At 35.7% G+C, this 13,434-nt stretch overlaps 1 protein-coding gene across 1 annotated transcript; it reads left to right on the top strand.

The window, feature by feature from the left end:
• Positions 1–4,003: 4,003 nt before the first annotated feature.
• Positions 4,004–5,296, top strand: LOC111902009 (ubiquitin-60S ribosomal protein L40). Its single transcript, XM_023897880.3, has 5 exons — positions 4,004–4,159; positions 4,247–4,333; positions 4,723–4,825; positions 4,953–5,019; positions 5,120–5,296. Exons 1-5 carry the CDS (start codon positions 4,057–4,059, stop codon positions 5,144–5,146), a joined length of 387 nt encoding a protein of 128 aa, XP_023753648.1. The 5' UTR covers positions 4,004–4,056; the 3' UTR covers positions 5,147–5,296.
• Positions 5,297–13,434: the final 8,138 nt, after the last annotated feature.

Below are 13,434 nucleotides of genomic sequence, written 5' to 3'. Positions count from 1 at the left end.
CATAACAAAACCTCGGGATGTCATGTTCCGATACAGATCAAAAGCATAAACAAGACATTATAAGCCTTACACAGTTATTTACAACTACTGGCCTATAATCCAAAATCACTCATCATCATCATCCGACTATGCTCGGAGTCCACTACCTGTAATATAAAAAGCTGAGCGGGTCAGGCTTGGAAGCCTGATGAGCATATAGGGTTTTCAACCCACAATAAATAATAAACTCTTTAAGTTTATCAATCAACAAATAATTTATTAATTTCATCCACCTAAAACAACCCTATTTACCCATACCTGTTATCCTTACCTTACGTCCCTAAAACAACTATCACACGGGATGAAACTGACTACACACTCACTTGATTTAATGAAAACCGGGCAGCAATTTGTTTCCTAAAACGATCGTTTCTAATAAAACCGAGAGTTTTATTGAGAAACCGGGCTCTGCAAAAGTCGGGCTTCGAAACCGAAAAAATAAATTTTCCGGGCTTTACGGGCTCTTCGTGGCGTATTACGGGCTTTGAAATAAGTGCCGGGGCTTCGGGGGATATTAATATGAAAGAAATATGAGATTTAGGGTGAAAAATGGCAAATTTCCAAAGTTACCCGGGAGGTTTCGCATGGCTGCTATTTATAGGGGAGGAGGATCGAAGGCTCGGATCCGAACCGAGAAGAGGATGGCACGCGTCTGCGAGGCTCGGACCAGGTGGCTGCTTCAGCGAGGCTCGAACTGGTCAGCTGCGAGCTTCGGATTGGTCATCAGCCTCGGTCCAATGAGAAGAGTCCACGTATGCGAAGGGGTGTCCGAGGAGCATCCGCGGGGTGTCTCATGCGAGCCTGTCCGAATGCGAGTGGACCGCGGACTTGGTCCAATCAGAAGACGACACGCGAAGCTCGGTCCTATCAGGAGGTGCCACGTGGAGGCCTCACATGCGAGGGATGACGTGTCCGAGGTGTCTCAGCGAAATTTCTCGGTTTTGGGGATTTTTCTTGTTTTTCGCGCAAAAACTTCTAAAATCCATAACTTTCGCATACGAGCTCCGTTTTTGATGTTCTTTATATGCACGCGTAGCTAAAATTACGCTCTACAACTTTCGTTTAGAATTCGTCGGCTAATTTTGAATTCAAATTTTATATTATTATTTTTAACAGACCGGGACAGGAAATCCGTTAAAAATTCATAACTTCTTCATCCGACGTCCATTTTCGTCAGACTTTTTACCGTTGTGCTCCTAATGACGAGACCTTCAATTCTCGTTTAGGTTGTGTCGGCTAAAAATCGCTCGATCTAAAATTCGAGTTTTTAGTTGTCTACTGCTAAACTGAAATTTCGAAAAATCATAACTTCCTCATACGAAGTCAGATTTGAGCGTTCTTTTTATCGAACTCCTCGGTTTAACGAATACTACGACTTTCGTTTAGATTACTAAGGCTAAAAAGTAGTATATCAAAAACTCACTTTTTACGACATTCGGCACCGTGCCGGTTTTGTCGCGAAACTTCGACAGGTCATAACTTCTTCGTTATAACTCGGATTTCGGCATTCTTTATATCCCCGAAATCCTTGTTTCGACCACTACAACTTTATGTAAAGATATCGGGCTTATTTCACACTTTAAATTTTGACGCTTATTTTTATTTTTAATTAATTAAGCCCTAATAATTAAGCATAAAACACATAATTCAATAAAATTCACATAATTCCTTTTCATTTCTTCTAAATGAGTTACAAAGGTTAACCTAGACCATTATGTCAATATTAATGCCTAGCCTAGAAACACGGGCGTTACAAATAGTATGATACAGACTAATCTCAAAAAACTGACAATTATTTAATATTTATTTTTTATTTGTTGAGAAATTACTTAATGTATTTGTATTTTACTAGTGTAAAAGCAATTGGAAGTTGGAACACCAGAAACAAATGTGTATCATGATTGTTATTTTATTTAGAATACAATGTAATCAATTAAATAAATTTAAAGAACTTCTATATTTATCGAAACTTAGTTGGCTAAAATATATTTCTTAGTTGTCAGTAATTTTTTTTAATGTAGTACATATATCAACAGGTAAAAACAATCAAATATCATTATACTATTTAATCAAGATTTCGAAAAGCCACTAAAGATAATTTTGAACCAAATTTTTCTAGTTTATATAGTTTTTATTTTGAGGTATGATTTCGGCCCCCCTAAATATAAGGCTTGTGTTCCGCCCCTGGATGTTTGGTATCATTTTATATACATACAAATATGGAAATTATTTAATATCTATCTTTATTTAATTAAATAATTATTTAATTTTACTAAATTCCTATTGGTGAATTGTAGCACATAATAAATGTCAGAAAACAAGAATGAAAGAAACAATATTTTTAAAAAAAATTACTTTTTGTTTGCTAAGAATTATTACAAGGCCCAATTGATTCAACAATTAGATTATTGGAGTTATCGCGTGATATTTATATATATATATATATATATATATATATATATATATATATATATATATATATATATATATATATACACACACACACACAATAATAAATGAAGATTTTTTTGTTACGTGGCATACTCTCATTCACTTTGTTACGTGGCATTCAATTTGTCAAATATCATTTTATGATTATTTTGAATTAATTTTTTTTTTCTATATGCCATTTTATGCGTTTTCCTATTTTATTAAATTCTACATAATATATTAATATAATAATTATAATAAATGTAGTAATAAATGAATATCAATTTTATTAATGGACTTAATTTCTAATTTCAAAATTCCCAAATTAAAGTTCATTTATTTATTTATTTAAATATAAAAGATACAAAATATTTCAATTTTAATAATTCGTTATTTTTCTTATTTTCTTGTAAATCTAAAGTTCTCAAATCTTTAGACCCTTATATTTACCTATTTGATTTGTTTTTTTTTAATTAATTCATTTAATACATGGAAATTGAACTTAGGGTTTCTTGTTTATAGTGATTTCAATTTTCAGATAGTTTTTCGATTTGGAACAAAGAACACACGTAATCCTTTAGGGGTTTGTTTGTTCATCGATTTTTGTTGGTTGTGTGTGTGTCATCAACCTCGATAAACCTACATCTACAATTTAGGCTTTGTTTGCTCTTCGAGTAACAAGTTGATTTGATTTTTATATTTTCGTTAGATTTGATGATAGTGATTAACTGTAGTGGTTGTTAAAGGTGAACATATGTATCAGTGGTTGGTGATGGCGGTTGTTGGAGGTGGATAGGGGTACCGGTAGTTAGTGGTTGTTCGATTTTTTGATTAAGGAAGGGTATGTTGTCGGTGATATTGGTCGGATGTAGAGCTCGATGATATTAGTCAGAGGCGGCGACCGATTATGTGGTGTGGACTAGTGCTACTATTCGTGGCAGGTGATGGATTGATAGTTCAAGGTTTGATATGGTTGAAATGGTGAAGGGGATGCCTTAGAGGATGTGTCCCATCTTATGAATGAACAAGATTTTTAATAAAAAATAACAAATTAAAAAGGAAATAAATAAGGGTAATTTAGTCATTTTATGCCTACGAGGGACCCATCGTGCAACAAAAATACATCTTAGGGATCATCTGAATTAAAAACAAAAAATTAGAGACCAAACGTGCAAATTATCCCAAACAACATGGGCCATTCATATAATTTACTTTAAAATATATTTGTCTAACGAATTAAATAGAAAGATTAATATATAATAAGGTGAAAATTACCAAAAACTATTTATTTAAATTAACTTATTTAAGTTAATAATTAATTTTAATTCTTTTCTATCCAAAACAAAATGCTTATTAACAACCTTAAACCTAATAAATTAATAAGTCCCTTAAATACACAATTCCAAACGTGCCTAAATATATTCACACCAATTATTTGAGAAAAAAAATGTGGATAACATAAAAATAAAAAGAACAAAGGCCAGTGGGCCTAGAATAACCCAACTCAGTACCCTAATCGCGAAACATGAATATAAAGCCCATCATGTGCTCGAATCTTCATCAGCGTTGCCGCCGGGAGAAACAAAGATGCAGATCTTCGTGAAAACCCTAACCGGGAAAACCATAACCCTCGAGGTTGAGAGCAGTGACACCATCGACAATGTAAAGGCAAAGATTCAGGACAAGGAAGGTATGGTGTTTGCCGATATATTTAATTTGAACTCGAGGATTGAGATCGTCTATAAGCAAAACGCGATTGAATGATTTTGTATCGTAGGTATTCCACCGGATCAGCAGAGGTTGATCTTTGCCGGAAAGCAACTTGAAGATGGTCGAACTCTTGCAGATTACAACATCCAGAAAGGTTTTACTCTTGTCTGTTCATTGAAACTAACAATTTATGTCGATTTAATGAATTAAACTGTAATTGATAACGTATAGCAGAACTACTAAAATTCTCTATTTTTTTTTATCGTAATTGTTCAAATTTAACCGATGATGAGTTCATTTGATATTAGTAATGGATCAGTATGATCGTCCCACTATAGTTTAGATGTTAAAAATTGGATGCTCACTAGATCCATTAATTTATCACCAAGAGTTGCCCTTTGAATTCATATTGTATTTTCATTGCTAGCATTGTTTATAAAAACAATACTAGAATTGCATGATAGCCATAACATTAACAAGTTTAGATTGAATGTTATCAAATTATACCAACATTTAAAATGCGATCTTGAAATGATTGTACAGAGTCCACCCTTCATTTGGTGTTGAGGCTAAGGGGAGGAATCATTGAGCCCTCTTTGATGGCATTGGCTAGGAAATACAATCAAGACAAGACCATTTGTCGCAAGTGAGTTGTTCTTCAAAAATATGTATCCGTTTTATATACTTTTTTTTTCCAATATTTACTTTTGCGTTTTATTTTATTTTATAAGATTTATTGATCACAATGTATGGGCTTAATGGTTTCATTTTAGGTGTTATGCTCGCCTGCATCCAAGGGCTGTGAACTGCAGGAAGAAGAAGTGTGGCCACAGCAACCAGGTATTAATTAAATAATCCCTTCAAAAAATTTCTTTTGTTAAAATGCTTTAATGTGATGTATTTTATCGTATGTTTATTAATTTTTTTTGTGTGGTTGCAGCTAAGGCCGAAGAAGAAGATTAAGTAGACTTGTGTATGTGTTGGAAGAGGAACATTTTGGTTAATTCTAGAAGGCTGCTTTTGTTTTTTAGTAATTTCCGTTGTTAACAATATAAAGTAAACTTGATGGGTTGTTTGTCAAATTCAAAGAAGCAGTATGGAATTTATGTTCTTCAAATTTTTTTGTATTCTTAAAACGTTGCAAGAGTGTACAAGTAGTTGAAGCAGTTTTTCTTCTATTATGCCTGATAAAATTTAGTCATTTTTTGAAATAACCATAAAAAAGTCATAATTAGTAACCATAAAATCGTAAACAAGTTTGCAAAATTTTCCTTGTGAATTTGAAGTGCCATTTTCGTAGATATGGTGATTTATTTGGGATATCCATTTAATTAGTGAAGTACTTCAAAGTGCGTAATTGGCAATTTATAAAGTGTACAGAAATGCTGTCATTTTTATGCCACTTTACAAACCGTTTTCCCTAAAAAATACTCGGACGTTTTCCTTTCCCAAACCAATATGTTTAAGATTCTTTAAAGAAGAAAGTGACTACGAAAATATTGATCAACCAAGGTATTAGGTATACCATAGTCCACACACATCGACGTAGTTTTTGAGTTATGTAGAAGCAAGTTCTTAGATCAATTTCATCGTTGTTGATGCTGATGGTGTCGAATACATTTGTGCGAATCCAACGACTTCTTGCATACTCAATTGTGGCAGGAGTTTTAAAAACTCCTTCCCTTTCTCCTCATAGCCTTACGGAATAGTCTATGGTTGCTATATCTCTAATTTTAAGTAGCATAAAATAATTAGTTTATTTATTTATTTTAAATACATGTAGATATATCCTGAATATTTAATCCAGTCATTATTTTGCAATTGTAGATGTTTTATGAAAATGATGGAACAACGGAAAACATGTAAAATCCTCGTGCAACAATCATTGGAGATTACTTCACTATTGGAGGCAACTGAAAACTCAAGACTATCCAATAAATTGAAAAAATTGTTGGGCACAATCATTTTGGTGAGGATATGGTTCATCTAGAGAGCAACAAATGAAGCGAAGTTTAATAATAAAAGACGTAATCTGATAATGGTATTCGATCTAGTTACTTCTTATGGGCGAAATCTAAGATGAAACTTAGGTCATGTTTGTTTACCTATTATTGTCTCTTAATAAGAGGCAACTTTAAATTTGACCAGTTCGGAGCATTTGTTTACTTCTTATTTTCGCATCTGAATTTGAAAGGCACATATGAGTGAATAAGACTTTGGAGGGAGTTCTCAATGGAAAAAGGACACACTTGCATATTAGGCCTTTATGCACAAACTTCTCCTTCGCCTTCAATCGACCTCCGCCACTTCATCTTCATTTGAACAAATCACACCGATCTCTCCTTGCACCACTATCAACCCTAAAATCCTTCATTTTATGGTCGTCAGAGCCTCCTGACCTCCTTCACATCATCAGCATCTCCTAACCACAACCTCCTCACTCCACACATCCTCTAATCTCTCTCTCTCTCTCTCTCTCAATCAAGCTGTGATGAATTGTTGTTTAATTTTGGATTAAAGCTCATATTCATCCTCTTGGTATTTTGAAGGTTCAAAGTATGCTATATAGTTGCAGTTTGGTCTGTCCATATCCGAAACAAGGATCTAGTTGACTATTTTATGTAAGATAGTATTATATGCAAATAGGGGTACATACTTGTACAATGAAGGTTCTTCTAGAAAAAACTTGGTATTTAAGCATGTCCATTGTATACATCATTATTTTGAGATACGGATACGAAGTGAAATTTTAATCCCATGAGGTTTAATGCAATGAAATTTTACAGAAAGATCACCTTTTGATTGTGACAAGTTTAAGTCAAGTATGTCCTGATTCAATCAGGGTTACACAAAGCATAGATGGGGAAAACATCACAGGAATTTCCTACACCATAACAACCAAAGATGACTGCGACCAAAATCAACAAAAAAACCTTTCAACAAGGTAATATAACAAAACAAAAAGTGATTTCACTGAAGAAAGAGAAGGACACACACAACCAGAATTGTCACAAAGTAATATAACAATTCTAGTTGTGTGGGAACAATCAGAGACAAGGCATGGGCACGTTGCCAGGGATAGGAAGAAACAACTTCTACATGAAGAAGCAGACATGTTTCCACTGTGGAACACCTGGACACATTGTCAGAAATTGTCCAAATCGTGCGTATGTTCCCTACTACAAACAAGGTTGGAGAATATGCCAAGAGGGAGATCCTCCAAAAGAAACCCTTCGAGGTCATGTTCACATAATGGTAACTGGAATGCTAAGAAGGGAAAGAATCAAAATCCCAAGGACAAGAAGGGAATGTCTAACAAGAAGCTAAATTCAAGAGATGGTTCTGTTAGACCAAGATCGGTTAGGTCGAAGTCATCTCGGAGGTCAGTTTCAAGTTCTAAAACGAGTGCTGAGGCATCCATTCGATCAAACAAGAAATGAGTTAAACCAGACTACAGATGGGTACCAAAAGTTCACACTCCTAAATCATCTAATGATTCTAACATCTCTTCATCTTCTGTGTGTGATAAACATGATATGTCATGGGAAAGAGTAACGCGTGTAGATAGTGATGGTTAACCCAGCTTCAAAACAGTCTGGGTTCCAAAGACCAACTAATCCCGCACTATGTGTCGGAGCAACTATGGAGGAATATCATCAGACTTCAGTTTGTTGATAATGGCTGTTCCAAGCACATGATAGGAGACATCTCTCATCTATACAACATTCATAACTTTAAGTGAGGGTATGTGTCCTGCAGGATGGAAGAAAGAAAGTATCATAGATGGGGATCACATTTAATGGTGTGATGAATATTGAATATCTTAACTTTGTTGCGGAGTTGAAACACAGCTGATGCTGAACACGTTGCTGCATCTGCGTGCTGTTCTCAGGTCATTCGGATGCAATTTAAATTGTTGAATTACAGTTTGAGTTTTCTTCTCGATACTTCTGAGTTTTTCTTAAAATGATCCGTTTTGAAGACAATTTTTAAACTAGCTCATTTATTTTATTTCCTTTCTTCCCCATGCGTAAATTAAGGGGGAGAAATCAAAATACAAAAAAATTAAAAAATCAAATACACAAAAATATGTGTTCTTTTGTAAGTATTTTTGGGAAGTGATATGAAGTTTAGTGTTAAAGGGCAATATGAAATTCATGTAATGCACTGAAGCTAAATTGTTTAGACTCTGCGTTCAATGTGCTGGTAGGCACGAAAGATTCAAAAGGACTAGACATAACTGACAATGAAAGGTCTTGACAATGTTAACTCATATGGATTTAGATAGTTACATTTGGACTGACCATACGATGCTTGGATAGATTGAGCAGTGAGATAAACAAGGTAGCCTACGAGATACATTAAAGTTACTTATCATCTAGAACTGTGGCTCAACACTTCTTCGATGTACAAACTTATGTCTTTAATTCTGGTGCTGATAGGGTGACCGGGGATTCTGATAAAGTAAGTCGGTGTGAAATTGTTTTTATTTCTTATCCTCTATGTTAGTCATATGTTTCCCCCTTTGCGTTATCGGAAGATCGACCTGGGACGCAAAATATGCATCTCTATTTCTATGCATCTCTCTCTCTCTATGCATCTTTCTATCTATCTATGTCAATTATATGCTGTCCCCTTTGCGTGATCAGAAGATCCGACCTGGGACACAACATATGCACCATTCTATCTCTCTAACCCTCCATCTATGTTAGTCATATATTGTCCCCTCTGCGTGATTAGAAGACATCTGACCTGGGATACAACATATGCATCTCTATATCTATATTCTCTCTCAAATAATTGAGCACTCAACTAAAGTAAAGAGCTTTTTGGAATTCATTGATTGCTAAGGTATGTCGTGAACTGGGGAACACGTTCTAGTGAACTTAAAATTGAATTGGTTCATGATTAAAGGTTGACTGTAGATCTCGTTGCTGAATTTAAGTGGACAACAATATCCTTGGTCGTCATCAACAAAATGGTCTATTTAGGAATATAATCACAATGTCTTGTCATTTATAATCTGTCCAACTTGTCAATATCCTTTGTGTTTAAGTGGACTACAATATTGGTGATTAACCAGAGCCATTCATGCACGTGTGTGCTGAGAAACGATGTTAAAATTGCTTGACAACTTTGATCCCAAAAAGTTTTAAATTTAGTTATTAAATAAACAAATGTTTTATTTTATTTTATTTTATTTGTTAAATTTGTTCATACTTTTCTTCTATGCACAAATTTAGGGGGAGAACTAAAAAAATCAAACAAAAATCATAAAATTTAAAAAATCCAAAAATATGTTTATTTCTGTTTTTATTTCTTTTTCAAAAAAAAAAAAAAAATCCAAAATCCCAAAATATTTTATTTTGAGTGTATTTTTAATTTTAATTTTATTTCTTAGTTATTTTATTGTGTGCTAAGTATTTTTACTTTTTTTTTTGATCTCAAAGTTTCGTTTGTCTTACAAAGGGAATTCAAAAAGAAGAAGAGATTCAAGGAGACTGTATCGAAATTTTCCGAGCAAGGAGAAGAAACTTGGAAAGGAGTTGATGGTCATTACACTTCACTCTATTTTCACAAGGAATTGAAGGATTGGAACTATACAAATTGTCAGTTAGGCAGTATCTTTCGAAGAACTGTCGTATTTAATGAATTAAAAGTATGAAACTATATATATATATATATATATATATATATATATATATATATATATATATATATATATATATGTGTTATGGCACTATGGCGATGCACCTCGCAAGGTATTATTATCGCTGAACGTCTCACCAAGGGCCAAGTTAACTTGTTAACTTGAAAAACTGTATTGAGATCTTTGATCTAGGATATAGAGGGGATAATATCAAAACTAGCCATGAGTAGTTCTCCGATACTCAAAAAATCGCAGTGCGTTCCTCCGTGTTCACACATATACTATGAGTAGTCAATTTTTGAGCCAAGGCTGGGTCCTTGAACAACTGTGGTGAGAAGGGTCTTTATGATTCTGTGATCCACAATGACTTTTTATTCATGGTTACTTTCAAGACACATATGTGATCGACAAAGAACTTTCATTCGAAGGAACTGGAAGTGAAAATTATTTTTCAACATTCAATCTTTCAACCCTAGAAGCAATGTGAAGCTATACTTGAAGTTATGTGACAAATTGCATTGAATCCTCCTCAATCAATTTGCTGCTATCTGTGAACCTGCTGAAGTGATCCAGAAGAATCGGTCTCTCTGTCATTATCTCTGAAGTTTTTCAAAGCCGAAAGTGCTGATTTTCAAGAACCTTTATAAGAAGCCTGTACACCCAATGTGCGTTCAAGGTCAAATGTTTGAAGGAATTCCAACTGTTCATGATAAAGTCATTCATGTAGAAATTCATATGTTCATCTTGAATTTGTGAAGAAATCGAAGATAAAAGCTGAAGTCAAGAACGAGGAAAAGATTGAAAAAGAAAAGAAAGCTATAAACCAAGGGGGAGATTGTTAGGTCACAAATTGTGGTTTATACTTTGCTTTTCATAAAATATTAGATTTCTCGGTCTAGGACTAAAAACACCATGTTTTGGTGTTGTTTGGACCAAAATCACATTTGATTTCGGTTAGGCTTAATATTGTCTTGTTTGGGTTTTGGGCTGGGCTGGGCCTTTGTTATTAGGTCTAGGTATATATAGTGTTATTTTACCCTTGTAAAGTGAGTGAGACGTTTTTGTGGTGCTCCATAAGCCAAGAACATGTTCAAGAGAGAAACAAAGAGAAAACCAAGTGTAATTATAAATCTTATGTACCCGACTATTCATTTATAATAGTGGGCATTGAAGATTAATCATCTTGTTCTGATTCCATATAACATCTTGCATCATTCACTAGATTGGGATTCCACACCATCATAGTGAATCCGATTGATACATAGCGATTTGGGATTTTACAATGGTGATGACGACGACTTAGGATTTGCGGAGTGAAGGGAAGGAGAGAATGATCAGCGGGTGGAGATGTAGAAGAAAGAACGTGCAGTAGAGGAAGGCAGAGCAAGTTATTGACAAAAAGCCCTAGCTCTATTCAAGATTTAATTAATTATAGGCTAGGAAAGCGCATTTGAAAAATTATAAAGCGACATGCTTCCACGATACGCATTTTATGAAAGGCGCCCTCCGTGTTTTTTACTTTTATGTTTTGACACTAAATTTAGGGCACACACAAATGCGTGTACTCTATCCTTCAACTTTTGGAAAGCTGACAATAATTTTACGACACACAAAAAATGCGTATCGGAAATCAATGCGTGTCATTAAAGGGTTGTTTTCTAGTAGTGTATGTAGTTACAGTTGGCACTAGTTTTAACATGGATTGTTTGTAACATCCAAAAATTTTACGCCAAATTTAAACTTTTCCAATCATAAATAAAACCAGATAGTATTTGTTTAAAAAATGTTTTCAAATCATTATTCATCAGAGTGTCCCAATAACCACATCATAAGGATGAGGAGCGGTACGGTCACGCCTTCGCCTTGCCATGATCTCCTGAAGTACCTGAAACAATAAACTGAAAACTTGGGCTTAGCGAGCTACCCCCAAAATACCAATACCACACCGATAATACTATATCAGTAACAGACAATCAATAACAGGCATACTGGGCCATCTGCCTGACTGGACCGCCCTGCAAGGCCTACAGTTTAGCTGAATCTGTCCCGAGCCTTCAACATAATTGGACCGCCACGTGGGCCTACAGTCTCCCCGGACCGCTCATAGGGTGTGTTGGCCTTCAACACAAAGCAAGACCGCCTCAACCCAAGCAACAAGCAAATAACCATGTGCACATAACTAACATATATTGACATATGCAAACATCAACATATCTATCTCACTGAACATCAATCATAACAATCTCTCATAACTAGAGCACCGACCTAGCAGGTCACTAACATACCAATCCTTACGGATCATACGAGCATAACATACTATCTATCCTGATTCCGATCTAACAGGTCATAACCACATGCAACATACCATAACAATAACCGCTAAAGGGTCGACATTGGTGCCTTAGACCCTATTGATATATTGAGGATAAGTCACCTTGCAGATGTCGACTCGGTAGATGAACTCCAACTCTCGGATCACTGCCAAAAACTCCACCACCTATTACCATAATATAATCATACCCATAAGTTCCCAACCTTTCAAGGTACCCCATAAGCCAACTAATCAAACCCTGGTCAAAGTCAAAGTATCCAGTCAAGGTCAACAGTCCATGTTAACCCTAACTCGCCGAGTACCCTCGGCTACTCGCCGAGTTCCTTGAAGTATTTGTCCACTCGCCGAGTCACCGGAGTGACTCGTCGAGTTCCTTCCATTTACGATCGAAACTCTAAGGCCACTTGTCGAGTTTCCTTCTTGCAACTCGATGGTTACACACGCATATATAAATTGAGGATACCTCAACCGACTCGCCGAGTTGTTCATACAACTCGTCGGGTCTACGACAATCTTCATCGGACTTGCCGAGTTGTTCATCCAACTCGTTGGGTCCAGGCTCATCTTTATGTGACTTTTCGAGTCAACCTTGCGACTCGCCGAGTTCCTTCAGTCCATAAGCCATACAGACTCTTTTAAGCCATGTGGTGGCTCCAAATTACAGATCCAAGCTTCTAAGGCATGCTTTTCTCGTAAAGTTGCAAACTTTACGTGCATGCATAGCTAAAAAGGCTCTAAATATCAAATCCAATCTCACAATGGGGTTTCATACTCAAAGAGGCTTCATACATGACCAAACTCGGAGCTTTATGACTCTAGAACCCAAGAAGGGTCCAGATCTGAAGTTACAACTTCAGATCTAGCTCATATCCAAGATTATCATCTCAACCAAACCATAAAAGCCCTAAATCTTAACCAAAGAGGTCTAGAAGGAAAAATGAAGTAAAGGTGACAACTTGATACCTCTAAGTGATGCTAACTGAGGTAGATTTCTGATTCCCACGCCTTCCTTGCTCCTAGTCTCTTGCCCTCCAAGCTCTTCCTTTCCAAAAACCTCCTTTCTAAAGCTTAAGACACACAAGAACGAAGCACCACACGAATTAGGGTTTTCTGAGCTCTTAAAGGACTGCAAGGAGGCCAAAGGAGGCTTATGCTTCTTTAAATAGGGTGCAGAACCCCACGTTTTAGGGTTTCATCTGCCAGCTCCTACTCGTCGAGTTCTTCATTGACTCGGCGAGTAGACCACTGAATACGCGATCCATCCCGCTGCTAC

The sequence above is a fragment of the Lactuca sativa genome, chromosome 8 (assembly GCF_002870075.4).
Source record: "Lactuca sativa cultivar Salinas chromosome 8, Lsat_Salinas_v11, whole genome shotgun sequence".
Taxonomy (NCBI): Eukaryota; Viridiplantae; Streptophyta; class Magnoliopsida; order Asterales; family Asteraceae; genus Lactuca; species Lactuca sativa.
This window is presented reverse-complemented; position numbering and strand designations above follow the sequence as displayed.